The 27,441-nt window shown below is 41.5% G+C and overlaps 1 protein-coding gene across 3 annotated transcripts in view; it reads right to left on the bottom strand.

Annotated features, from left to right (window-relative positions):
• The window catches only part of RAB5B (RAB5B, member RAS oncogene family), a 36,571-nt gene continuing 9,130 nt past the window's right edge, over positions 1-27,441 (bottom strand). For 2 of the 3 annotated variants that reach the window (XM_063293512.1, XM_063293513.1), the window contains 5 exons: positions 17,012-17,310; positions 15,846-15,997; positions 7,114-7,236; positions 5,296-5,389; positions 1-3,042 (listed from right to left, as the gene is read on the bottom strand). In XM_063293512.1, the coding sequence (XP_063149582.1) occupies positions 2,930-3,042; positions 5,296-5,389; positions 7,114-7,236; positions 15,846-15,997; positions 17,012-17,174 (645 nt within the window). In that variant the 5' untranslated portion in view covers positions 17,175-17,310 and the 3' untranslated portion in view covers positions 1-2,929. Of the gene's footprint in view, positions 3,043-5,295; positions 5,390-7,113; positions 7,237-15,845; positions 15,998-17,011; positions 17,311-17,744; positions 17,767-27,441 lie in introns of those variants that run through there. The other variant, XM_063293514.1, reaches the window with a different exon arrangement.

The raw sequence follows: 27,441 nt of genomic DNA on the forward strand, positions 1-27,441 counted from the left end.
TCTAATACACTGATTTTTGTTTACTTACATTAAATACATTGGTAAATCAGCAGTTGAATTCTGTTACCATGATTTGTTATTTTAAATGCAATATAAGAAATTTCTCAAAAAAAAAGAATTCTGATCAGATGAGAAGAGTAAGTTGAAGAAAAAGGGGGACTGCTCTGTTTAGAGAAAGCTGCAGTGTCCTCACTTGATCTAGGAGCTAATAGCAAAGTAGTAAAAACAAGTTGTGGGCAATAACTGAAATAAATGAGTTTGTTTGATACTTAGATATAAAATCTACTTTTCCGTTGCCATGAACTGAGCACAGTGCAGTATTTCAGCTTTACTGAAGAGGGAAAGGACACGCTTACTGACTCCTCCCGGGTTCTCCACAATGGCTGCAAGTGTCATTTTATGCACATTAATCAGAGCACCGTCAGCAAAGAAGGGCTTTACAGTTAATGAATCTGTAAGCACAAGACTCCATTTCAGGATTCATGTAGAACTATGGGGGTTTGAACAAAATGAGAATTAGATCTGAAATGAGTCTCAGGAAGTACTGAGAAATTCTTAAGGTAATGTAGATGATCACAAATAGCTTTATAGACTATATGAGCCTTTTAGAGAAAAGCCAGATTAAACCTGCAGAGGTAACTGTATGGGTGAATTGGGTGAGAGAAGGTGTTATAGTATGTACAACTTAATCCTACAGCATCTTGCTGAAGAATTAAAGCTGTGGGCCAGTCTGCCTCCATTCATTGCTTCCAGCTCAATAAAGCCACCAGTAGAGATAGCTAGCCTTTATAGTGGCCGCATAGTGAAGTCATAGGCCAGCAGCAGTGCAGCGTTTAACAGTTTCCACATAAGGCTACAGGGTGGCTTCGAGTTCAAATGCTAAATGCTCACACCGATAAAGTGGACCTCAGTACTTAAGTTACACCAGTGAATGGGAGAAAATGCAAGCCTTTATATAGAACACAGGAGGAAATTATGTGCAAAACACAGTGTTAAAATGCATGGGCAGATAATGAAGAAAAGATGTGCTTGTGTGTGTTTATAAACCCATGTCAAGCTGTTGTGGTAGAACATTCAACCATGTGAGAAATTTGCATGGAGTAGACGTAATATAGCCAAGAGACGCTCCTAAAACCAGATCTAGATAGCACCGGGAAACAGCTCCTCTTCAGAAACTGTACTCAAGTTTGAAGCATGAAAAAAATATGAACACTTAGGGGGAGAGCATGGGGCTGGAGGAATATGCTATTAACTTTGTAAAGGCCACAGCTGAGAGGGGAGACAGTTCTTATGAAGGAAACAGATGGCTGCTGGCGAATTGAGAGTGTCGTGTACTTTGTTTTACAACACAGCACTATCTACAGTTAATTTTTAAAAGCTATTACTTTTGTTTAGCTAATAGCAGGAAAGTAAAAATCCCAGAGTCACCCACCTCCTCAATTTATTGTTTTTGCATGCACAAAAAACTGTTACTTTAAACAGTTCTCAAGTTTCGATGGCCTTTGAGGTCTGAGAGAAGGAACTGCTCAAGCAGCTACTCAAAGTGCTACTTCTCAGCAATGTAACAGACCCAAGACTTGTATGTCAGGAAGGATTCAGAAGGCAAAAAACTTGGCGCTTCTCAGCAAGGAAAACGTATCAAGTACAGTGCTAGTCCTCCTGCTCGTATTTCCTGCCAACAAGAGTGCTGCCTTTTTTCTCTCATTCTGCATCCCAACCACATAGCTTAAAACTTCTAAAATCTGCAGTGGCCCTTGGGAACGGTCCCTGTTCAAGTTTTGCTAAGGACACATGGACTTTTTTCCTTTTGGCAACTCAGAACACCTTTCTACTTAATGGACAAAGGTTGTACATAGGTTACTGCAAGGTGCAGGCTAAGCAGAAAGAACCTCTCCAAGGAGAATCCTGACACGGGGTCCAAGGTAACAAAGAGAACTTAGTCTTCTTTGTAGATTATTTCCACAGACAGCGATTCCGTCTTTCTTCACCTAATGGGACTGACAACTGAATGTTAACAGAGGCCTTCTGACTTGGAACACCAACTTTAAAAGCCATACTTATTTCCATTCCCCCCACCCACCCACCCACCCAGTATTGTCCTGGCCAACAAAAAATATAAGGCAACAATCAAGAGCAATCCAAGGGTCCTGAAAAGTATTTCTTATACTCTATATTTATAACCATTTAATTCCTGTATTCATGACATTGAGACATAGGACCACTCTCATGCCATAGTCAGGAAAAACCAAACAAATACAACCATCCTTTCCAATCTAGCCACAAAACTCTGCCCTGAAAAAAGTTAACTGAGGACACTGCAGCTTTTCTGAAAATGGAAAATGAGTAAGAGACCTCCTAATAGGATCCTCTCAAAAAACTGAGTATTTTTTGAGAAAGTCAGTTAATCTTGCTCTTAAAAAATAAATCTACAAGAATTATGTTTCTCCTTGTGACTGTCCCCCAGATTATTAAAGAAAATGAAGGAAAGGGGAGGAGGTGCAGGGTGGTGGTAGATGTTATAGGACAAAGGACACATATTTTATCAGAGCAAAGACAGTGTGAATGTGTGTGGGTGCACGTGCGCTGGAGGGGTAAAAGATGGCAAGGGAAAGGAGTAATTATCAGGGAGAACACAGAGCAGGGAAATCCAAATAAGTAGGTAGCTATTTGCACCTATAATACAAAGTGAATAAGAGTTTGTTTTTGGAAGTTAAGTCCCCGGTCGGTCTATCTCCACTTTCCTTTGGGTGGTGATAACAGACGTCTGGTGATGGTTTCTGAAGCATTAGAAGTGCAGTTAAACGGAGCTCTCAGGAGAAGGAAGGGGACGGCTTCCAAGTGTGCCAATGCTGTTATTGGAGGGGAGGGGAGGTGGAGTGGGGTAGAAATGGAGGTTATATCTTATCTCTCGCTGCCTGAACGCCACGATTCAGTTGCTACAACACTGGCTCTTGTTCTGCTGGGACTGCTCGTGAAGGTCCACACCTCGCCGCCCCACAGCACCACCTGTGCTCTGGGGCTCACTCTTTGGCAGCTTCTTAGCTAGAAGAACAGACAAAGATGTTACTGAGGGAAAGTGGTTACCTCATTTAATCCTACAGAGTTCTGAATAAATAAAATACATTTGTACTACAGCTATATGCTACTCCACCATTACTGGCCTTCGTCTGGCGAGTTAAAACTTACAGTATATTAGAAGCATGTTTGGGGCCCCTGCTGAACCAGAATTGCTTTTCTGCCATCGGTTTGTATTGCTTGAGTTACTTTATTGATTATATGTTGTTTTATTCTATAATTTACATATATTTAAATATTAATATATAGTAACACATGTTATTAATCCATTTACGTATCAACTTTTAGCCTTCAAAAACCCATCTTTAAAGACAATCTACAACATTAAACACAACAATCAAAACTAGAGAGAATTAAAGCAAGCCATCCACATGAGATAGCTTCATATGAACATTTTAAATAAAATACTTCAGGCTAGTTAATACTAAGCAATTCTTCTTGAATCTGCATTCTCATGCACAAGTGTAAGGTGCTTGCTAGACAATCACTGATACAACGGGCAGGTTGTAACTGAACACTGTGGCATCCATAGTTTGTGCAATCACAAGACAAAACAGATCCTACGTATCAGTCACATCACTCTGTACATCAAATGAAATCACCCTTTTCTTCTGGAATTATTTAGAACATACTAGACAGGAGAGTTTCTCTTTGCAAATTCACCTATATTTAATTGTCTAAAGCAGGGATTTTCAAACTTTTTCAGGCTGTGGGAACTTTAGGTTAAAAAAAATATGCCAGAGCCTTTGATCAAGAGGCAAAACTGTAGTGACAGAAAATTGGCTGTGCTTGAGTGGACATCTCTTATGAAAGCCCATCAAGTTCTTGCAGAACCCTAGGGGTTTGGGGACACAGTTTGAAAAACCCTGGTCTAGGGGACATTCCCAATGAGGTTTCCGCAATGTTGATATTGCTGAAGTTTTGTACCAGCAATGTCAGGTTTCTGCAGCACTGGCTAACCAAATGGTCCCTGCATGACCATTGGAATAATAGCAGCGAGCCTAGGTATACCAAAATAGGAGGTCTGCACTAAAACACCAATATTTCCATCCATCATGGAAATACTGAAATTAAAGTTAAAATAGATATTACATTGAATGCTAAATAGGTATGATCACATAAAAACCAGAACTGCAAAGGGCTATAGGACAGAGAAGTACACTTCTACCTAAGCTGGAACTTATAAGGGGCCAGTTTAAAACACCCCCCCTCTACCATTCAAACTTGATTAGGTGGGAGGTGGTATTTCTTTAGTTTTTGGTCAAGAATTTGATAAATGCATAATTATTTATATCAAAGTTACACAGTGTATGATCCCAGGGTTGCATACAGGCCCAAGGAATTGCAAAACTTGTTCCAAAATTGTAATTTAATTTGATGGGGGGAATTATTAAATATATGATTGGAAAATAAATGGTATCAAAGGCCAAATTAAATAATTTAATCTTGCCCACCCTTTTTTGGAGCATAACTCTCAACATACTATTTAAAAGCCAAGTGTAGCTCCTGGCACCAAAAAGCTGTACACTGAAGATTTATACAGAATAGGCTGAAATATGAAATTATAGCCCTTATAAATCCACTTGCTAGCACCAAGCAAACCCTGAAGAAAAACCAATAGTCTTTTGCTGCCCCCTGCTAGCTAACTAGGCTCAGAACTTCAATTTACAGATGACTTCACCAGTAAAGCAGCTGAGGTCCTCAGAGGGCACAAACTCTGAAGACAGTTAGAAAGCACAGCTGGTACCTGTCTCACTTTCTCCTTCTTGAGAATGCTAAGAACACAAAAACCATTTTGGGGGAAATGAAATATAAGCTCTACATTAGGGTGGGGAGCCTGTGACCCTTCAGAAATTGCTGAACTATCGCCAGAAGTTTGCAACCAGCATGGCTAATGGTGAGGGATGCTAAAAGCTGTAAGCTGGGCAACATCTGGAGGGCCACAGTTCCCTATCCCTGCTCTAAATTGTAGGTTATAAGTGTGTAACATAAAGCCTACAGAAATAGTTGCAAATAGCTCTCATTCTCTTCAGAAAATATTTGCATCTATTAAAACAGACTAGCTGGAGAATATTTCCCTATATGTGCTCTAATTAGTAGTTCTTAGCAAATACCTTTAAACAAGAGGAGGCAGTTTCACATGATATGAAACCAATCCATCTGAACTTTAATACAGCCAGAGCCCTTAGTAAGTATTGTAATGAATGCCTTGCCCGTTACCTATTGCCAGGAAGAGATCATTAACGTTCATTGCTGTCTTGGCTGATGTCTCCATAAACAATAGACTGTTGTCATCTGCATAAGCCTGGGCTTCCTACAGGACAATCATACAGAGAAGTACAGGATGAACTTTAGACAAGTTTAAATGCTCTAAATTAGATAAAGCAAAGTAGACAACATTGTTCACAGTTTAAAATACAATATCCTCAGAATGGATATCTTTGAAGAATAGCAATAAATGGCCTTGGGCAACTGGGAAGGGAAAGCATTTAGTCCTTCCTAACAGAACCACTAGGATGAAATAGGTTAAGTAGAGCCCCCATTTCAATCTAGAGCCTCTGCTATGATGCCAGATATAAGGGAATATCATACAAAGGTAAGTCTAAGACTGCAGTTTGGAAAAGTAAACAAACCGCAAATGGCATATGAGCTTCAGAGTCTACCTTCGATTTAAAATGCTGTGTTCACACATACTGCAAAACTTTCCTACTGAGTTTTACTACACTGAGCCTTGAACATCATAGATCTAAAAGGGCAAAAGAAAGCAACCCATCTCTCAACCTAAGCTAGATCTTAGGGTTAATGTGGGGATTAAGAGAAAAATGTACATTTTGGAGTCTAGAAAGAAAGATATTATATACATTCAATAAAAGTATCTTGCAACATTGAATAATCATTGCTGATTCTATTTCATTTCTATGCAATCTGGACCTGTTTTTATTTCGTTATTAATTTAATAAAAGCAATTTCTAACTGCTTCGCAGACATGGAAAATATGTGGAGAATGGCATGATGTTTGTAGCAGTTTTAAGCGCATAATCACCACAAGGGTTCAAGGGCCAATTCAGAAATTCCTCAATCAAAAATGTGCTTTTGAATGTTTATCATTCTCATTTCCTAGTGATATTATATTGTGAATAACATGTAGTACGCTGGTGTGAATTACTGCCTGTAACTGTGATCAAAGACTGCTAAATGTAATACTGTACATCCAAGCAGCTGCATCCACAAGCTTGCTTTGCATACAGTTTCACATACATGAACCATCTTTGCTGTCACCATTTTGAGGCTACTATTTGAGGGAAAATAAGGTTGAAGGATTCTGTATTCTGTGGCTCTGAGCCTTTTTCTTCTTGCTTTACCATTTGTAAACCTCCCTTTCTTAAATTTTAATTTTCCACACATTCCCAGGTACTATACTTATATACATTGCGACCATTTTGAACCCACATTATGTAGTTCCTTTGGGCCAAATTATCAATATAGTGGAATGGTATGGCAATAAGGGTAACTCATGGTAAAGGCCTTATAATAAAATGTGGGGAATACAGATCTGCTTTATGTCAGAGGCATGTAAAGTATTACATACGAAATAAAATAGAACATTTGTAAGCATGCCATACTTGCAACTTTTGGGGGTCACCCTTCATTGCAGAAACTCTAAAGATTAATCCTAGTTATCTCTAATTAAAAGGACAGGGCTAAAAGATATTTGCCTGAGGAATCAGAAAGCCAGAGTTGAAAATATTAAGCTGGATGGTCCCAAATTCTGATTCAGTATTAGCTTAGCCCAACAGCGGTCAGCCAATAGCTAATGAAGCTAATGATCACACGGAACAGAGATTAAGCTATGGAATTCCAACTGCACAAGCTAGGAAAGCCATAGGCTATCTCACTTTTCTTTTATCAGATGAAAGGGGGAGCTAACACCATTCACCTGGACATGTTCTTTAGCCTTGCAGAATTATAGAAGCCACCACCAAACTGTGAACAATCCCTTCTGTCCAAAATTAATCTTAGTCAAAAGATACCACTTACTTCATACTCTACCATGCGCTTGTTGGCAAGATCAGCCTTATTTCCTGCTAAGGCTATAACAATATTTGGGCTAGCTTGCCGTTGGAGTTCTTTCACCCATGTTTTTGCTCGTGCAAATGTTTCCTTTCAGATAAGAAAAACACAAAAATATCAGAAGTACAGACAAAAGAAAAATATACTTCCTAACTACTACCAATACAACATTTCAGCAGTTATTCAAACTGGCTGATTTTCATGGAATAAAAGGAGATCTTTTGGATTAAAATGAAGGTCTAACTACTTTAGCATTTCATTTTCCACAGTGGCCAAATCCCTCTGGGAAGCCATGAAAGGAAGAGGCCATGAAGGTAATATTTCTCTCCTATTATTAATCTCAGTAGCTCAGATCAAGTGGCAAATTGGCTCTTTTTTCCCCCTTTTTATTGTGTTATTATAAATCTTGATATATTATTTCAGTACAATTATATTTGTATAGCATAATCAAATTTTTGATGTTCTGTTATAAAGGTACCTTACAGTATTGGAAATGAAGAAAAAGAAGAAAAAGTATAAATTTTATCAATATTAATTACAATTAATTACAAAGTATCAGTGTTACAAGCATTATAATTGTTTTTTCCATTTAAAGTTAAATATAGCATTGGAAAGGAAGAGATGAAAGAACAACATGCTGAGACATACATCAAGGTATTTGTTATCTAGTAAAGGTTTCAGTCTTAAGTTAAATTACTTGATCTTGGTATATGTGTGTGTATTAACAAAAGGAAAAAATAATGGACAAAGCAAGTTTAACAAAATTAAAATACTAAAAAAATAAGAAAAAAAGAAGGCAAAGGAGAAAAAAAAGTAAAACTTTTCTTCAAAAAAAGCTATTAAATTTCTGACTTTCCCCTTTTTTTACATCTCCCAATTTGCAATATTTGTAAAGATTTAAGCCCTCTTAGATACCAAACTGTAGATGGTTATATCTGCAGTGCTGTGTGATGTGCTGTAGGTACGGGAACCATTCTTGCCTAAATTTGAACTTATATTATGTACAAATACAGTTAGTTTTGCCATTGCTGCATATTCTCCAGATTTGAGTTCCCAATCACATATTGTCAGAATTGTATCCTCCTTCAAACAATGAGCAAAATTCATTCTTGCTGCTGTAAACATATCTCATTAAATGATGTTTCTTGTTTTTTCTGAGATTATATCTAGTAGGAAAAGTGGTTTCATTTCAAATTTAAATCCCAAAATTTTCTGCATTGTACTAGGTATGTCTCTTCCAGCATTTTAGGAGTTTTTTACCTGTCCACATGCGATAAAATGTTCCTTCCGTTTCATGGCATTTCCAACATCTATTACTGTATTTATCTATCTTAGATATCATTGATGGGGTTGTGTACCATGTGTAGAACAGTTTGTACTAATCTTCCTTTAGGTTATAACTTGATGTAAACCTTACAGATTTAGTCCATAATTCTTCCCATTGTTGTGTTATGACTGGTTCTTTAAAATTTTGTGTCCATTTTATCATAGTTTTTTGTTTGTGTCATATCTAAGTAAAAAAGTATATAAATGTCCTAATAGGTGGTGTTGATTTTGTATTAACATTCCAAATTCTGTTTTTCTTCTTAGTATCTCTCCTTCCTTTTTGAGATCTGATTTTATCTTTCCAGCTATTTGTAGATACATAATCATGGTACATTACAGCCTTTACTAAGTAGTTGTTGTGTTTTTAATCTATTTGTAAAATCTGAGTGGACCATATCTGCATATATACAGGTAGCCCTTGCTTAGCCACCCTAATTGGGACCAGAATTTCCATCGCTAAGCAAAGCGGTCATTAGGTGAAACAGCATGTGACCGCCCTGCTTAGCAATGGCAGTTCCAGTAGTCCCAGTTGCGGTTGTTAGGCAAGGACCTCACACTTCTGCCCTGCCGCGCTTGCCTCTGCTTCAACTCTCTCCACCTGCCTACCTCCCCCACCTCTGCCCTTCTGGCCATCCTGCACTCTGCTGCTGCCTACCCCTGGTGCCCCCCCCCCGCTGGTCCCAGCTGACCTTGCCGTCTTCTTCATCCCACTGCTGATGAGGTGCACCTGGCCAAGGCAGCTGCTGGCAGTTTGCAAGGCCTCCCCATGGCCTTGCAGGGAGGCTGGGCCGCCTCATCAGCAGCAGGAAGAAGCTGGTGAAGGTTGGTGGGGGTCGGCGAAGGGTGGCCAAAAGGGCAGAGATGGGGAGGGAGATAGGCAGGTGGGGGTAGTTGAACCATATCCTGTGGCCATAAATGCAGGTGGGCTGCCAAGCACTCAAATTTTGATCACATGACCACACAGCAAAGATAAGCACAGCAATGTTCTTATTACTTCAATTCTAAAAATAATTATGGGAATAGAGATGTATATTGACCTGATGTACATGCAAAGAGTAAGCTTATTTCACATCCTTATGCACACAGAGCATGGATCAAGGAAAATTACAATTTTCTGTGAGGTCAAAATGTAATGCAAAAGAAATGATGTTGCCCTTCCACAGGACAGGGAATGTCACAGTTCCACAGTTTATAGACAAGAGTACTTTTACTGTCATAACATTTAAGCTAGCTTAATATAAACCTAAATTAATGAAAATATAAAGCTGACAATGTTTTATCTTCACATTAACACAGCAACAGACAGACAACAGCCAATAACAGGAATCAAAATGCCAACATGGTTGTACAATAAAACCCCACACATTTCCACATTTGAGATCAAATGTCATCAGGGAATATGAGATACAAACCCACCCCACAGTAGGTACCACAAAAATGGGCTCTAGAGCAACATTCAGTTGAAAATGTAAACATGGTGATTAGGAAGTAAATTCTATTTCAGTCTAAAGAACTTTTTAACCAGTACTCTTTAGAAATACCAGTTATATATTATCTTTTAAGCCTTCCAGAATGATTTGATTCTCTTTGGGGCAAGAGTTGTATTTACTAAATGCACCGAGAAGATCGCATATATATTCTTCAAATTAAGGGCCAAGCAGTTTTTCGGTGACAAAGGCTGCCCTTTTTTTGGTAACCAAGGGGCAGAGCTGACTGGCAATAATACTGTAACATCACACAAATGGTGTCATGAGTGCCGTTGAGCTGAAGTCATCAGCGCAATGGCACACATGACAATAGCAAGGAAATAGGTGAAGGGGTGCAAGATAAGTAGCCATCAACCCACAACGACTAACGGCCAACAAACAATAACTAAACGGATCACGGAGCACACCCAAGCCATCAGCGCCAATACAACGGAGATCGCCCAGCTGACAGCAATCAGCAGAGGAATAGAAAACCTGATGATGGGCGATCCCGGAACCCCTCACCCACCGGCAGGGCAATGTATTGGACAAAAGGGGGTGACGTGACCGCGAGTGAGGGGGCGCTGACCGGCGCGGGGTATTTAAACCCCGCACCGGCGCGCTCCTGTCACTCTCAGCTTTTTTCTTCCAACGCTGTAACTGCGCTGTGAATAAATCAGAGCCTGATCCACGAACCAGTGTCTGAGTATTATTCAGAGGCAGGCAGCGCATGACATAAAGCTGAGAGTGCTAAACTCAGCCTCGCCGAGCCCCACCGGACGACAACGAGCCGCGGGAGGAGTAGACGGCGAGAAGACCAGCAAGATGAGGCCGGAGCGGCGCGGGCAAGGAGGGCGAGCCACGCGGCAAGAGACAGAGGAGGACCGACCAAGGCCAGAGGCACCGCGGACTCCCGGAGCCATGGACGCCCACCCCACCCGACCCGAGCCTCAGCTCCAACCCCAAGGGGAGATGGCGACGGAGGCAACCCGACCGCGGGAGGGAGCAGCACGACTTCCGAGACCAGCGGAGGACCCCGCGCCCCACATCGCACCCCAGCAACGGGAGTGGAGCGACAGCCCAACGGCGGTCAACACGGTAGGACGAGCGGAGGCGACCACACAAGACAACGCCGCTACCACAGCAGACCTACCAGAACAATACGCCGACTTCTCCGAGGTCTTCGGAGAGGCAGAAGCTGACCAACTACCCCCCCACCGCAAGACGGATTGCCGGATCGACCTACTGCCCGACGTCCCCTTACCTAGACCAAAGATCTATTCGATGACCCCGAAGGAGATGGCAACCCTCCGGGAGTTCATCGATAAAAACCTAGACAGGGGATTCATAGAGCCAGCATGCTCACCGGTCGGAGCCCCCGTCTTATTCCGGGAGAAGAAAGACGGGACCCTACGGCTCTGCACCGACTACCGGGGCCTAAACGCGGCTTCCCTGTCCAACAAATACCCCTTACCCCTGGTGAAGGACATGCTCGCCCACCTGTCCACGGGCAAAGTCTTTTCCAAACTGGACCTTCGCGAGGCGTACTATCGCATCCGAATCAGGGAGGGGGACGAATGGAAGACGGCGTTCAACTGCCCCCTAGGCGCCTTCCAGTACAAAGTACTGCCCTTCGGACTCGCGGGGGCCCCTGGGGTGTTCATGCAGCTCATCAATGAGGTACTGCATGAACATCTGTTCAAAGGGGTCCTGGTTTACATCGACGACGTCCTTATTTACACAAAAACGCACGAGGAACATGTGACCCTAGTCAGGCAAGTCCTCGACAAGCTCAGAAGGGCGCAGCTCTATGCCAAGCCTACAAAGTGCGAGTTTCACAAAGAGCGCCTAGACTATCTGGGGTACCGAATCTCCGTGGACGGCATCGAAATGGACCCCGCAAAAGTCGAAACGGTGCTAAACTGGGAGCGCCCCCGCAACAGACGCCAACTACAGAGCTTCCTCGGATTCGCGAATTTTTACAGGTCATTCGCCCGGGGGTTCGCAGAGATAGCCCTCCCCCTAACGGACCTCCTCAAAACCAAAGGGGTGGGGGACACCCGACGCGCCAAGAACCCAGGCACAGTGCTGAATTGGACTCCCGCGTGCCAGACCGCATTCAACAAGCTGAAAGCGCTGTTCACTACGGAGCCAATCCTCGCGCACCCGGACCCAGAACGGCCGTTCGTGGTCCAAGCCGACGCCTCAGACTTCTCCCTGGGAGCCATCCTGCTACAGAAAGACCCCACGGGACTCCTGAAACCATGCGCCTACCTGTCAAGGAAGTTCTCCGAGACAGAAAGGCGATGGCACGTCTGGGAGAAAGAAGCCTTCGCGGTGAAATCAGCGCTAGAGACATGGCGACACCTACTCGAGGGAGCCACCCAACCATTCGAGGTCTGGACTGACCACCGGAACCTCGAGGCCCTACGAACGCCTAGACGCCTTAGCCCAAAACAGGTCCGATGGGCCCAATTCTTCAGCCGCTTTAATTTCCAGCTGAAGTTCATGCCGGGCAAAAAGAACTTCCTGGCCGACGCCCTCTCCCGACTGCCCCAAGACGAAGAGCCCGCCCCAGACGCCATTGGGACGGTCCTATCCGCCTCGCAACTGGGGATGGCCGTGACCACCCGAAGCGGCGCGCGGAGGCAGCTCGACTCTACGGCGCAGCCGACGGCGGGACAACCGGCGACCGGAAGAAGCCAACCGCAACTACCAGGGGGAATGCGCACGGACCTCGCCGCCGCCCTCAAAACCGACCCCTGGTTCCTGGCAAACCCCGACAAGGTAACGACGGCACAGGACCTGGCATGGGGGGAAGGCAGAATCTACGTCCCGGACTCGCAACGCCAGGCGATCTTGCATAGGTCACACGACGCCAAACAAGCGGGACACTTTGGGTTCCTCAAGACCCTACACCTAACACGGCGTCAATTCTGGTGGCCCGCGCTCAGGCGAGACGTAAAAACCTACGTAGCGTCCTGCCCAACGTGCGCTAGGGCCAAACGGGCACCAGGCAAACCCGCGGGGCTATTGCAACGGGTGGCAGAACCCTCCCGCCCATGGGAGGAAATCTCTATGGATTTTATAGTGGACCTCCCACCCAGCCAGAAGAAAACGGCCATTTGGGTGGTGAAGGACTACTTCTCAAAGCAGGCCCACTTCATCCCCTGCACGTCAGTCCCATCCTCACAACAGCTAGCCAAACTCTTCTTCATCCACGTGTACAGGCTACACGGATGTCCCGCACGTGTGGTGACCGACAGGGGCACACAGTTCACCTCCAAATTCTGGCGGGCCTTCCTAAAGCTGACGGGGACCCAACAGGCCCTATCTACGGCTTGGCACCCCCAGACGGACGGAGCCACAGAGGTTCTTAATGCCACCTTAGAGCAATTCATACGATCATATACTAACTACCACCAAGACGACTGGGCTGAACTGCTCCCGTTCGCCGAAGTCGCATACAACAACGCCGTCCACACGAGCACGGGGAAAACTCCGTTTGAAGTAGTCTCGGGGCGCGACTTCGTCCCCATACCGGAGCTACCTCAACCCCCGGAACCCCAGGTGGATGCTAGCGACTGGGGACGGAAGATCGCGGAAGCATGGCCAGTAATCACGGCGGCGCTGAAGGATGCACAGGCAGCCTACAAAGAGCAGGCCGACAAGCACCGGCGCCAACAACCGACGTTCCAAGCGGGGGATATGGCCTACCTATCCACCAAGTTCCTAAAGTCAACCCAACCCTCGAAAAAACTGGGGCCTAAGTACATCGGGCCATTCCGAGTCACGCAAATAGTGAACCCGGTAGCAATACGCTTGGACCTGCCACACAACCTACGGAGACTCCACCCGGTGTTCCACACCAGCCTCCTGAAACCGGCAACCACCTCCCGATGGCACCCAAGCACGCCACAGCCCGCACCGGTGATGATCGACGGGCAACACCACTTCGAGATAAGGGACATTCTCGACTCCCGCAAGCAACGAGGAACTCTACACTATCTGGTCAGGTGGAAACACTTCCCCCACCCGGAATGGGTGGCGGCGCACAACGTTAACGCGCCTGACCTGACCAGAGCATTTCACCGGGCATACCCCGACAAACCACAACCAAGGTCAGCAAGCCAACCCCCCCCCCGCAGGCCCCCCCCCGCCTCCCGTGCCCCAAGGGAAAGGGCCCCCCCAAGCCCGCGACTTGGGTGGACCTCCCCCCCCCGGGACTCACTCCCCCCGCCCCGGGCCCACGGGGTGGTGACAAGCGTTCGCCAGCACCCTCCCCCCGCCCCCCCGGCCGCGGGGGAGTGGCAAGCAAGTCAACAGGGCAACCTGGGGGCAACGCCCAGGAGATACAACAAAGGCGACGCACTTTAAATGAGAAAAAAGAAGGGCCCTACCTGGAGCTGATAAGCACCCGACCAGCCACGCCTCTCTCCTCGCCGAACTGAGCCAAACAAACAGGGTGTGGCTGGAGCATGCGCACGCCAGGACAGGACCCGAGCATGCGCACCATGGACACACCCTGGGAAGGCACGTGGTAGAGGGAGGAGCAAAGGGAGGGACGACAACTACTCCGGCGGGAATTTTGAAAAAAAAAAAAAAAAAAGTGCCGTTTTGACAGCTCCACTGAAAAAAAAAAAAAAAGAAAAAGAAAACCGGGGGGGAGCACTATTCGGACAGGGGGCAGTATGTCATGAGTGCCGTTGAGCTGAAGTCATCAGCGCAATGGCACACATGACAATAGCAAGGAAATAGGTGAAGGGGTGCAAGATAAGTAGCCATCAACCCACAACGACTAACGGCCAACAAACAATAACTAAACGGATCACGGAGCACACCCAAGCCATCAGCGCCAATACAACGGAGATCGCCCAGCTGACAGCAATCAGCAGAGGAATAGAAAACCTGATGATGGGCGATCCCGGAACCCCTCACCCACCGGCAGGGCAACGTATTGGACAAAGGGGGGTGACGTGACCGCGAGTGAGGGGGCGCTGACCGGCGCGGGGTATTTAAACCCCGCACCGGCGCGCTCCTGTCACTCTCAGCTTTTTTCTTCCAACGCTGTAACTGCGCTGTGAATAAATCAGAGCCTGATCCACGAACCAGTGTCTGAGTATTATTCAGAGGCAGGCAGCGCATGACAAATGGGCTGGATAAGAATCCTTCACAATCTGGGGAAGCCTTGGCTATTTAAGTGTGTTAAGCCTCTCCAATGATTCATATATATTTCTATCCAAAATTGTACCTGTTGTTTGCAGGAATTTGCCTTCTAATTTCAGCAGTGAGTTACCAGGGAGCTACAAAAAACAGGCCCCCCAAAAAACAGGTCCAGGGGCTGTGGATTGCCCATCCGCATTCCTGATAGACACAGATAGCAATGTATGGTTTTCAAAGAAATCAGAAGTCAACCACTATGAAGAATTCTGTGCCCATATTAAACTTGTATTGCACAAGTCTCTGATCAGGCAGGGGTAGCGTTTCTGATCAACTGTCACCTACTTTAAATGGGCAACTCAAAAACCCAGAAAGAACCTCCAACGTTCTGTGCGTTCTGAATCTGGTAGCTATTTTTCCCAATCGTCCAGCTGATCAAACATCTGGGGGGTAATGGGGACAACAACTGCAACAAAACAGTGACCTTTATCAAGGTTGCAATTCCAATAAGGAGGTCTGCAGGGAGAGGCTTTAACTCTCCTGGCACCCAGCAATCCCTAAACGGAAACAGCCATCTATAGCAGGAGACTGGAAGGAGGCTAAATTCTCTGCCCTGCACTAAAATGATCTGTATGTGCAGAGGATAGGGATAGGAGTTTAAAGAAGCTAAAACACTGCCTATTAGCAGACCCTTCAGGTTAACAATACCCCCTTCTCTCTGCACATTAGCAAACAGTGGAAACTTACTTGGTTGGTTATATCATATACCACAATGGCAGCCTGAGCCCCTCGGTAATACATAGGAGCCAAACTGTGATATCTTTCCTGACCAGCTGTGTCCCAGATTTCAAACTTTACCGTTGTATCATCTAGGCAGACAGACTGTGTGAGGAAAGCCGCTGTAAAACAAGACAACAGAAAGTCAGTTATTGAGATGAGAACAGAACGGGTACAATCCTTTAAATTTAAGATTACTAAGCCATTTGGTTCATCAAATTGTTAGAGGTCATTCAATGAACACCTATCTAATTATGCAAGGGGTAATTGGTACAGAGTTGCACACAAAAGTGAAAGGTGTGTTAAACTTTTGTCCTGCAAACAGTTTGCTAGAGCCAGCTAGACAGGTAGAGAGCATGTGATGCAGCCTTCCTAGGATCAACTTATTTCAAAGTAAGATAAAGAAACACATGCTTATGTTCTCTCAGAACAACTATATGCAGAAAAACAAACTTTCTTCCCACACTTCTCTAACTGGTACAGAATTCAGATCTCCTTTTATTCTAACTACAAACAAAAACTCTTAAAGTTTAAACAGTATTTTTAAATGAAACATTGTTTTATTTTACAAAAATGTAATATGTTCATACATAAACATGCTGTAACTCAGTGTAGTATTTCCCGTAAATGACAGGTTTTGATGACTCAGTGATTATAAAGGTGTCCCTATAAAAAGATTTTCTATGGCACTCTTATCAACCAATTATGTAAAAGGTCCATAAGTTATTTTTACAAGTGCATTATTTTAAAATATAATTTTAAAAACCAGTGAATAGTTTATCACCCCATATAAAGCCTTTTGTAGACAAAGTAAAACACTGAGCTGTGTAACACACATTTTAAAATGGGTGTTGATAAACTGGATTCTGATTTATATTAAGTGAATGAAATAGTGGCTTATTCTTATTTATTTACTTATTACATTATACCTCATCACTATCCCACAAGATTCTTGAAGGGGCAAGGTGATGAACAGAGTACTTAGGGATGAAAGCATTAGGAAGCACACAAATAAAATGTTGATGTCCTAAGGGAGACTATGAATTAATATAGCTATGATGGGATCTAGGGAGTATCTAAGGTTTAAGCTGTAGATTTTCCACCTTTGAAGAGGAGATATGCAGAAGGTTCCTTACCTCCAATGGTGCTCTCCTGATATTCATGGAACTGTCCCTTGACAAAACGCAGCACCAGGCTGGACTTGCCTACTGCTGATTCACCCAACAGTACTAGCTTGAATTGGCAGATCTTGCTGGCTTGTGATTGCCCATTCGGCCTGGCAGCTCCTCTGCTGGTCATGGCCTATACTCCGAGAGCAACCTGTGCTCTAGCCAATGCAAAAAGCTACCACCGACCAGAGCTTGTCACACAGGATGTTTTCCCCCACCTGCTTCGAACAGGATGACAATTGCTTCCAGTACCAAGTAGCTTATTTCTGAAATAAGAAATAGTTTAATGTTTTAATAAGTGAAAGATGCCAAGGAGGTTTGGATTTGGCTATAACGCAAATATATTAAGGAACTGACAGAACTAAGCAACAAAATTACTTCAATGGAACCTAAGTAATGTGGGGATAACAAGGCTAGTTCCTCCATGTATGAAATGAGGAAGGCAGCCCTATCATAAGAGGGCTTGCAAGTACAGGTATAGTATTGTTCTCCCCTCATTTTGTATTTAACAGTGTTTAGTCCATAAGCAGCCCAGACCATGCAATTCAGTTAAAATAAACTCAGCAAAAAAGCAGATTAGATTCTTGTGCTCTCTTATATTTTGCCTAAGCACCACATACAGGAATTGAAATGCTAAAACCCTGGTGCCCAATCTTCAAGAAACAATTCTTTTTGAAATGGACCGTTGAGGAAACCAAACTTTTTTTAAAATTCAGCCTTCCAGAGTTAAGACTAGAAAGAAAAGCACCACCATGTGTGATGAATCTCTGTGATCAATGAATCAGCAACTCATGCAGATGTCTGTCTTGCTCGCATTCTTTAAGGTGTAGCAAATGGCTCTTGGCATGGAATGCCTGTCGCATGTGATGAGTAGAGCCAGATCTGAAGGAGAAACATCATTGAACTTGCCCAAATATTAGATTAGGACAATGCTTAACATGCCAGTGACGTTACAAAATCTGGTCAGGACATCCCTAGGATTAATAGGCAACAGTCCATGAAAACTTCACAATGCAGAATGATCAGCCAAACATTTTTCATCACTTTTTTCAGGCAAATTTTTCTTTATACCTAACCTGATTTAAAGATTAATGTGAATATTAGAATAAAATGAATTTAATGACATATACAGAAGCTATGCTTTTCAAATTCCTAGGTATCCAGGTATTTTTGAGAATTCTCTGAGAATAAATCAAATCACAACTGTCAAGCCCTCAAAATCCATCAACATGTTATAGCCCACTACATTTGTCTGGCACAAGCAGTTCATAAACATATACATTCAATTTTTTTCTAGAACAAACTGACATCTCTGGCACAAATAGCCACATATTAAACCACCTGCATTTTGTATCTGCCCATTTCTTTCTATTTTAGATTCTATTATTGTTCTGGATTCACGAACTAGAAAAAGAAACCAAATAATAATGAGCGCCTAGGAAAAACTAGGAATGAACTACTGATCCCCAGTACCTGGACTAGCATGTTAATATGTCCACATAGAAGGGAATTCTATGATATGGTTTACACATTATGTAAGATGTGTTTTAGTCTGCTAGCTAGTCCAGCTAGCTAGTCTAGCACAGGACTGCTCAACTTTCTGTCTTTAGGGCCACTTAAGAAGACTAAAAATCACGAAGGTCAGGCAGTTCCTAAAATGGCAACAAGAGGAAGAGTGTACAACAACTATCATTGAAAGAAATAATTTTATGAGAAAAACATTCAATAAGAAAAATAATCCATTACTTCTAAGATTCTTTATCTTTTTGATCTCCTGCTATATTTTTCTTTTTAATTTGTTTTTATTGAAATTTTAAATACATAATTAAAAGTTAGAAATAGAAACACAAAATTAAGAAAAAGGAAAGAAAAAGTGTAGTAAAGTAATAGACCGAAAAAAGTATGAAAGATAAATAACTTCCAATCCATCTCTGGTCATAAAAACACAGGAATCTATCTTAAGTACTAGTTTTTCATACAATATATAGAAATAATTATTTGTCTAATATATCCTATTATATTTACAATCTAATCTTCAAATCCCCATGTAAGCTTTGCCCCTCCTGCATTTTGTAAATAATCCAATAATGGTTTCCACTCTTTGAGATAACAACTACTTAAGTTTTCTTTCAATAAACAAGTCAATTTGTCGTTTTCTGCCATGTCCATCAATTTTAACAACCATTCTTGTATCGTTGGTAAAGTCTGAGTTTTCCAAAATTGTGCATAAAGAAGTCTTGCTGTGGTGATCATATATTGTATAATTCTGACAAGGTGCTTTTCTATTTGTAGATCCAATATCCCCAACAAAAATAATTCTGGCTTCAATGGTACCTGTATCTTTAATATACTCTGCATCAACATACATATTTGGGACCAAAATTTCTTTGCAACCTCGTACATCCACCACACATGGTAAAATGACCCTTCTTGTTTATTACATTTCCAGCAAACATTGGAAACATTCCCATACATTTTAGAGAGTTTTTGGGGGGTCATATACCAACAGATCATCATCTTATAAAAGTTTTCCTTGAGATTATAACAGAGGGTAAATTTCAATCCTTTAGACCATGTATGTTCCCATTGCTGCATAGATATATTATGACCAAGGTTTTTCGCCCATTTAATCATGCATTCTTTCACTTGTTCTTCCACCATTTCCCCTCTCAACAATAATTTATACATTTTAGCAATTAAATGTTCATCTGTTTCACAAACTTGTACTTCAAATTCCGATTTATTCTGTTCAAATCCAAAGTCTTTTTTATCTAACTTAAATTTCTCTGTGTATAAGAAATTGTATATAAGAAAACCATTGAAAGGTATATCCTTCTAAAGCAAGTTGTTCTTCCAATTTGATTTTGTATTCTCCTTGTTCTTTTTCTAATAAATCCTGGTAACTCAATCATTTATCTTTATCTCGTTTCCGTTCTATAAAATGCTTCTTGTGGAGAGGTCCACAAGGGCATCCTAGGACATAGAATTGGTCTATATTTGTTCCAAAACCTTAGCAAAGATCATCTAACACAGTGGTTTTTAAAGTCCACATTAACTTTGACTTTACCATACCATAAATATCCGTGCCATCCGAATCTTAAATTATGGCCTTCTAAGTTCAATAATTTGTCATTCTTCAAAACTATCCATTCCTTAAGCCATACTAAACAACAAGCAGCATAATACAACTTAAGATCCGGAAGGCCCAGACCACCTCTCTCTTTCGCATCTTGCAATACCTTATATTTTATTCTAGGTTTCTTCCCTTGCCATATAAATTTAGAGTTGTCGCGTTGCCATATCTTAAAGGGCGTTTCTGTAGCCAATGTAGGTATTGTCTGAAAAAGATACAAGATTCTTGGCAAAACATTCATTTTAATCACTGATACTCTACCTAATAATGACAATTGTAATTTTTCCCATCGATCCAAGTCTTTTTTTATATCTAACCAAAGTGGGATATAATTATTCTGAAATAAATTAACATTCTTTGCTGTTAGATATATTCCCAAATATTTCACTTTTTTTTCTATTGTAAATCCAGTTAATTCTTCCAAGTTCTTTTGTTGATACCAATCCATATTCTTGGTCAAAACTTTTGTTTTCTGTAGATCCACTTTAAATCCTGCTAGCGACCCAAATTCTTTCAATTTTTCCATTAATACCTCAACCCCATCCAATGGATTTTGTAAAGTAATAACCAGGTCATTAGCAAAAGCTCTTAATTTATAAACTTCTTTCTTAACACGTATACCAGAAATGCCCTCATCCTGCCTAATATCTCAAAGTAACACCTCTAATACCGATATAGACAAGAGTGGAGAGAGGGGGCGGCCATCTTGTACCTTTTTGAATTTCACATGGTTTGCTAAGGGTCCCATTGACAATTATTTTAGCCGTTCGAGGGGTATAAATTGATTTAATCCATTTAATAAAGTTTCCCCCAAAATTCATAGATTCCAATATTTCAAACACAAAAGACCAACTTAAATTGTCGAAGGCTTTTTCAGCATCTAAAAATATCAAAGCAGCCTGTTTTTTGTTATGTTGTTCCAAATACTCCAGTATGTCCAAAACATTTTGTACATTATCTCGGATTTGCCTTTCAGGCAAAAAACCCACCTGGTCCTGATGGATAAAATCCTTAAGAATAATTTTCATTCTTTCCGCCAACCCTGTTGTAAATATTTTATAATCATTGTTCAATAAAGATATTGGTCTATAATTCTTCACTAAAGTCAAATCTTGATCTTTTGGAATCAATGCAATATTAGCTTCCTTCCAAGATTCTGGGATTACACCCGTTTTTAAAATCGAATTCATAGTCAATTGTAGGGGGAGGCAAAGCTCATCCCCAAAGCATTTATAATAAGCCGCTGGCAAACCATCAGGACCAGGCGCTTTTCCACTTCTAATTTTCTTAAGAGCAGTTGTTATTTCCTCTACTGTTATGGGACCATTAAGTATTAGCCTCTGTTGATCGGTTAGAACAGATAACTTTTGTTTACTCAGATATTTGTCAAAGTCTTCTATCAGAACATCCTGCTTTTTATATAATGTTGAATAGTAGCTATAGAATGCATCTTGAATAACTACATTATCCATCAAGTCCCTCCCCTCATGTTGTATTTTAGAGATTAAGTTCTTTTGTCTTTGTTTACGTAATTTATGAGCTAACCATCTACCTGGTTTATTTGCAAATTCAAAATGTTTCTGTTTCACAAATTTCATCTGAATCTCTAATTCCTGTATCATCAACACTGATATTTGTTTTTGTAAAAATTTAATTTGGGTCAAGGTCTCATTGAATGGATTGTCTCTCAAATCAGTCTCTTTATTTTTAATTTCATCTAAAATCAATTGAATTTTCTCTTGTTTTTGTCTCCTCATCTGAGCATTATACTGTATAAAATAACCCCTCATATATGCCTTACTGGCATCCCAGACAGTATATATATTAGTGCCTTTATCTAGATTCAATTGAAAAAATTCTAACTTTTTTTCCCAAATGTCAACTATTTCGATTTTCCTTAAAATTGTCTCATTTAATCTCCATCGAAATGTATTCCTTTTCCCTTTCATAGTCAACATGACTGGGTTATGATCTGAAAAGGTCTTAGGTAATATTTCGGCTTTAATAACATCCATCATCTGGTTTTTAGAGATCAAAAATATATCCATTCACGAAAATGATCTAAATCTCTCAGAAAAGTATGTATATTCCCTAGAATTTCCATTCAAGTCTCCATACATCTTGTAAATCAAACATATTTTTCAGATCAAAAAATGTTTGGGGTAATTTTCCCTGCATAAGTCTCAGTCCTTTTTGAGATTGTCTACCATCGGGGAGATTACCCCGTTCCAATCTCCCATGAGGCACCAATTCTCATAAGGTAAATCCAACAATTTATCCATTAAGTTTTTATAAAATATTCCTTTTTCAACATTTGGGGCATAAAGTCCAATAATCAACATTTTAGTCCCTTGTATATTAACTTCAACTCTGATGTATCTTCCTTCATCATCAGTCAATATCAATTGTGGATTCAATTTTGGTTGTATATAAAAGACAACGCCCTTAGTTTTCTTTAATCCAGCTGAAATAAATTCTTCTCCAAGTTGCTTATGAATCAGGTACTTGATATCTTTACAAATATGAGTATCTTGCAAGCAAATTATATCCAATTTCAGTTTCTTCAAAGAATGGAAACTTTTTGTCCTCTTTTGGGGTGAGTTTGCTCCATTTACATTCCAAGTTAGATATTTATAATCCATAGACATGTTTATGTTTAAATTTTTTTTTAATCCAATCCAGAAGCCCCCAACTCATATAGATGCCCACCTGTTTCAGTGTCTTCTAAAATAGTTTCTTTTTCTTCTAAATCTTTACCTGCAGCACTTAAATCTGTCTTATATTTCCTTAAGAATGCTCTCGCCTTCGGGATAGAATTTAATCTAAATCTTTGCTCCTTATACATAAGAGTTACGCCTTCTAATTTCTCCCATCTGAACAAAATATTATGTTGCTTTATCTGTAAGGAAGGAGTAATCTTCTCTTTTTCTTAATATTCTTAAAGGTATTTCGTTTAAAATAATCACTCCTTTTCCTTCTTTCAATCCAGTATTATAATATCTTTTCAAATCTTGATCTCTTGTAATTTTTCTCACAAAATGTATCAATATGTCTCTTGGGACTTTTCTTTGTCTAGCATAACGAGTTAACTCTAAAAATTTTATCGACTTCAAGGTCAAAATCCTGCTCTCTCATCTCCAACAGTTCAGCTAATGCAGAGACAATCCTTTCCCTTATAATCACATCCAGTTGTTCAGGAACTGCTCAGTCTCAAAATATATTCTTTCTCCCTCATTTCCACTAAAGCAATTACATCTAAATTTCGATGTCTCTCTTTAACAATTGTTTCTGATATAAATTCTAACTTCTGCACTCGTCCTTGTGTTTTTTTTAAATCAATTAACATATTGTCTACAGCTTCTTTGACTTTTTGAACCTCCTTCCTAAATTCCTGTTTTAAATCCTGAGTCAACTCTCTCTTCATATCTTCCATTTTTTTATCCACTTGGTGACCCAGTGTTGTAATTGCATCTAATACCTTTTGCATTTCTATAGAGGATCCCTCTGGTGTTTCTAATGAGGGTCTTCTAAAATCTTTCTCTTTCCTCCCTCTTGTGGCCATTATAAAAATATAGTATCACTACTATCAGACTTTAAAAAAGTCTCTTCTTAAACTGTAATTCACAAACTATATTAAGTTCAATCTAATCCCAAAAGAGGGGTAAAGAATTTCATCCGGCGGGGTCCAGGAAGCGTGCCTTCGCAGTAGCTCCCGCCCTGTGGAACACGCTGCCCCCGGAGGTAAGATTGGCCCCATCGCTCCTGGCCTTTCGGCGGAGTCTGAAGACCTGGTTCTGCCGCCTCGCTTGGGATGGAGAGGGGAATAGAGCTACATGGGGATGGTTGTTATAGACCACTCCTCCCACACTTGGACTGTTTTAGATGTTTCATCGCTTAGATTTTTTATTCTTTATTTTTTATTTCTATTTATAGTATTTTTACTGTATGTTATTTTTTGTATTATTGTGATGGTTTTAATTGCTTGTTGTAAACCGCCCAGAGGCCTCTGACGGGAGGAGATGGGCGGGGATAAATTAGATAAACCTTTTTTGTATTCAAAAAGTCTTCTAATCAAAATTCATAAAAAAAACCCTAATCCAGGCAAAGTCCATTTCTTATTTTCCACCATTTAACAGTTTCATGGCAAAGAATAGAAAGCAGTTCACCAGCATCCACATGTAAAGTCCAGAGATAAATCTTAGATAAGAATAAATTCAAGAGAAAACAAACAAAAATCCAAACAGGAGAGGGGGAGGGAAAGAATAAAAAATCCTCCTCCTCCTCCCCTCTAAGTGATCTAAGAAGTCAGAGTAAGCTGACGCTAAAGTCTCTACTTTGAGGTTTGCTGCGTTCCACAGAGCTCGTTGTTGCCCAGTTGCTTTCGCTGCTTCAACTCACCGCTTCTTTTGTGGTGGAAAGGACGATAGAGCCGAGAGGAGCAGCGATCCGGAACCCTTTCGGGAAATCTCCTGAACTCTCCTTATCCAGGGGAGTATTTTGGTGGTCACTCTCCCTCCAAGACCCACCGCACACTGAGTGCAGCTGGGACGAGCTTCTCAGAGCTTCGTCTAGCTTGTCGCCATGTTCTGACCAGAAGTGTCTTGCTCTTCTTTTTCCTATTCTCTTCTCTTTCTCTAAGTTCGTATGATTTTTTTTACTACTGCAATCAAAATTTTTAATAAAAATTACATTAAAAAAGAAATTACTCATGTAGCTTTGTTTTTGCAATTGTGGTCTGATTCACACAGTGCATTAAGTCAGAATGTTCTTGCACAGGGTACTACATAAACTCACTATTATAATTTATTCAAGCTACAGTTTAGCATAACGTGTAAAGCCTGTTACTATGAGATAAAACTAAAGCTGGAGATCAAGCCCAATACAATATTCAGCCATTGATAAATAACCACTGAAATTACAACTGACAAACAAAAGCTAATATGTAAATTTATACTACTTTTCTTTGGAGGTTACAAAGTAAAGCACTTTCTTTGGAAGCACTTTTGAGGAAACACAAACTATAGATGGAAACTTTATAGTTATAGCCACACTTTACTGTGAAAAGATCAGAGACCCATACCCGGGGAAAGGTCTCATATGAAAAGATGAGAAATGATCATCCAAATTGGGCATGAACAGAAAAACAATATAACACAGTACAAATATTAGTTCAGGCAGCTTAAGGATTACATATCCTCATGAAAAACTAAAGCTATTAATGACACAATAGCTATACGACCATCACACAAGATGGCAGGAAGCAACGATGGAAGAGATTATTGCTTTCACATTCTTTTTGTGCACTTCCCACAGGCTTGCGATTGGCCACTGCTTGAAAAACATTGCTGGACTAGACTGACCTTTGATATGATCCAGTAATTATCAGTGATATTCTTAACTTACTCTTCCCCAACTCAATATGTTCTAATGTAAATGTCTTATAATTCCTAACACATTGAGCCAATGCAACTCTTGGCAGTGGTAACCAAGAATTAAGGAAGTTGTCATTCAACACGTTAGGAGAATCAGATTGGAGGAGGCTGAACTATGTGTTTCTCAGATGCAAGCAGGGGTAGAATTTATTGGGCACTGAGGAAAAAAAAGCGAATCAGCAACATATGGACACGCATGCCAAGACAGTCAGGTGCAGCTTACAAAGCATCCACACAAATCTGGAAAAAACTGCAGTTACTTTTAATTATTTGGAAAGAGTTGGTTTGTGTGTACTCCTCCATGTTGTGAAAAAGAACTTCTGAAGGAGTTCCATAGTCTTAGTGTCAGATAAACCATCAGATATCACCCCCAACTTGAAAGACAGCTAAGTATTTTCGAAGACCTACATTAAAATATAAAACAGCTGAAAAATGAAGGTGTTGGCACCCTGTCCATATTTCTTAGACAAGCATTATACAACTGATTCTAGTCTATTCACACAAACTTGTTGACATGTTATGCTCTAATCATCTATCTAAATTTTCCAAAAGGTTCCTAAAGCTATCCAATATATCTAGCAGTTCACTTGTGGTCACAATATGAATTTAATGTATAGAATCATTATCTAAATGCTGGAAATTTTTCTATCCAAAGAATTGCACACACAGGAGTTAATCCAATTTGCTTCCATTTGACTGTGTAACAGGTTAGATGTTACAGGTAAGGTAAATAAGTAGAGCCTGCAGCAAAATATTTACATTAGGCCAATGGCATATATTTATAATTCACAAACCACAGAATATCTATGCACACTATTTCTGAATTTTCCATCAATGAGATAAACTCCACGATGAGTTAGCAGCGTGGGAAGAACCCAAGGTGCTGATTGGCCTGGATTCGGAGGAGGAACTGAATACTCCAATCAGCGCATGCCAACGACGAGCTGAAAAGCACACGGAGAAAGCAGCCTGATTGGCTACAGAAGGGTCCAAGCGCGCCAAAGATCAGAATAAAAGACAGCCGCGTGAAGAGCAAGCTGCCAGAGACTACCGATCCTCCAAGCCTGCAGCTTCAGAAGAAGAGTCCTTACCTGGGTGGGTGTCCTAACAGCCAGGAACCACGCTGAGACAAGGAATAGGTCTCTAGTGCTTTATTACTGCTACATTAGACAGAAAATCCTAACAAACTGAAGAAGCATGGGAAAAATGCAGACAGATAAACCCCAAAGGTTAAGGCGGGTCTGATCTGTGTCTCTTTGAATGGCTGCTTAACTCCTCAGTACTACGCATGCGTTTTCCCCCCTGGATAGAGGCCCCCTCCTGCTCATTATCAGTACTCATGACATCAGGAGACGGCATCTGTTGCTGAAGAGGAATCAGCGCCGTCACTCCACTCTGAGGAGGGATTGAAATCCGCTTCTGCTGCCACTGAGCAATCTGTGTCAGCTGCACCCAGCAACCTTCACCTTGCATCCAGCCTTGACACTCCGCGAGTTCCCCAGCAGCATAGCCGTGCCTTGAAGCTCCAGCACCATTTGTCCTCAATCCTGTGCATCCGCGCCTTGCACGCTCAACCATGTTCGGGAATTTCACACCTATCTTGTTCAGGATCTGGTTCCCAGCCTAGTCCAAGGCTTCCAGCTGAGTCCAGCCTTGTTCCGAGTTCCAAGCCTTGCTCCAAGTCTCCAGTCCAGAGAATCCCGCCTAGTTCGGGGCTTCCAGCCGAGTCCAGCCTTGCTCTGAGTTCTAGTCCTGCTTCAAGTCTTCAGCCCAGTCCATAGTTCTAGTCAAGCCCAGCCTTGTTTGCTGTTCGCAGTCCTGCTTCAAGGTTC

Source organism: Candoia aspera, chromosome 2, assembly GCF_035149785.1.
Source record: "Candoia aspera isolate rCanAsp1 chromosome 2, rCanAsp1.hap2, whole genome shotgun sequence".
NCBI lineage: Eukaryota > Metazoa > Chordata > Lepidosauria > Squamata > Boidae > Candoia > Candoia aspera.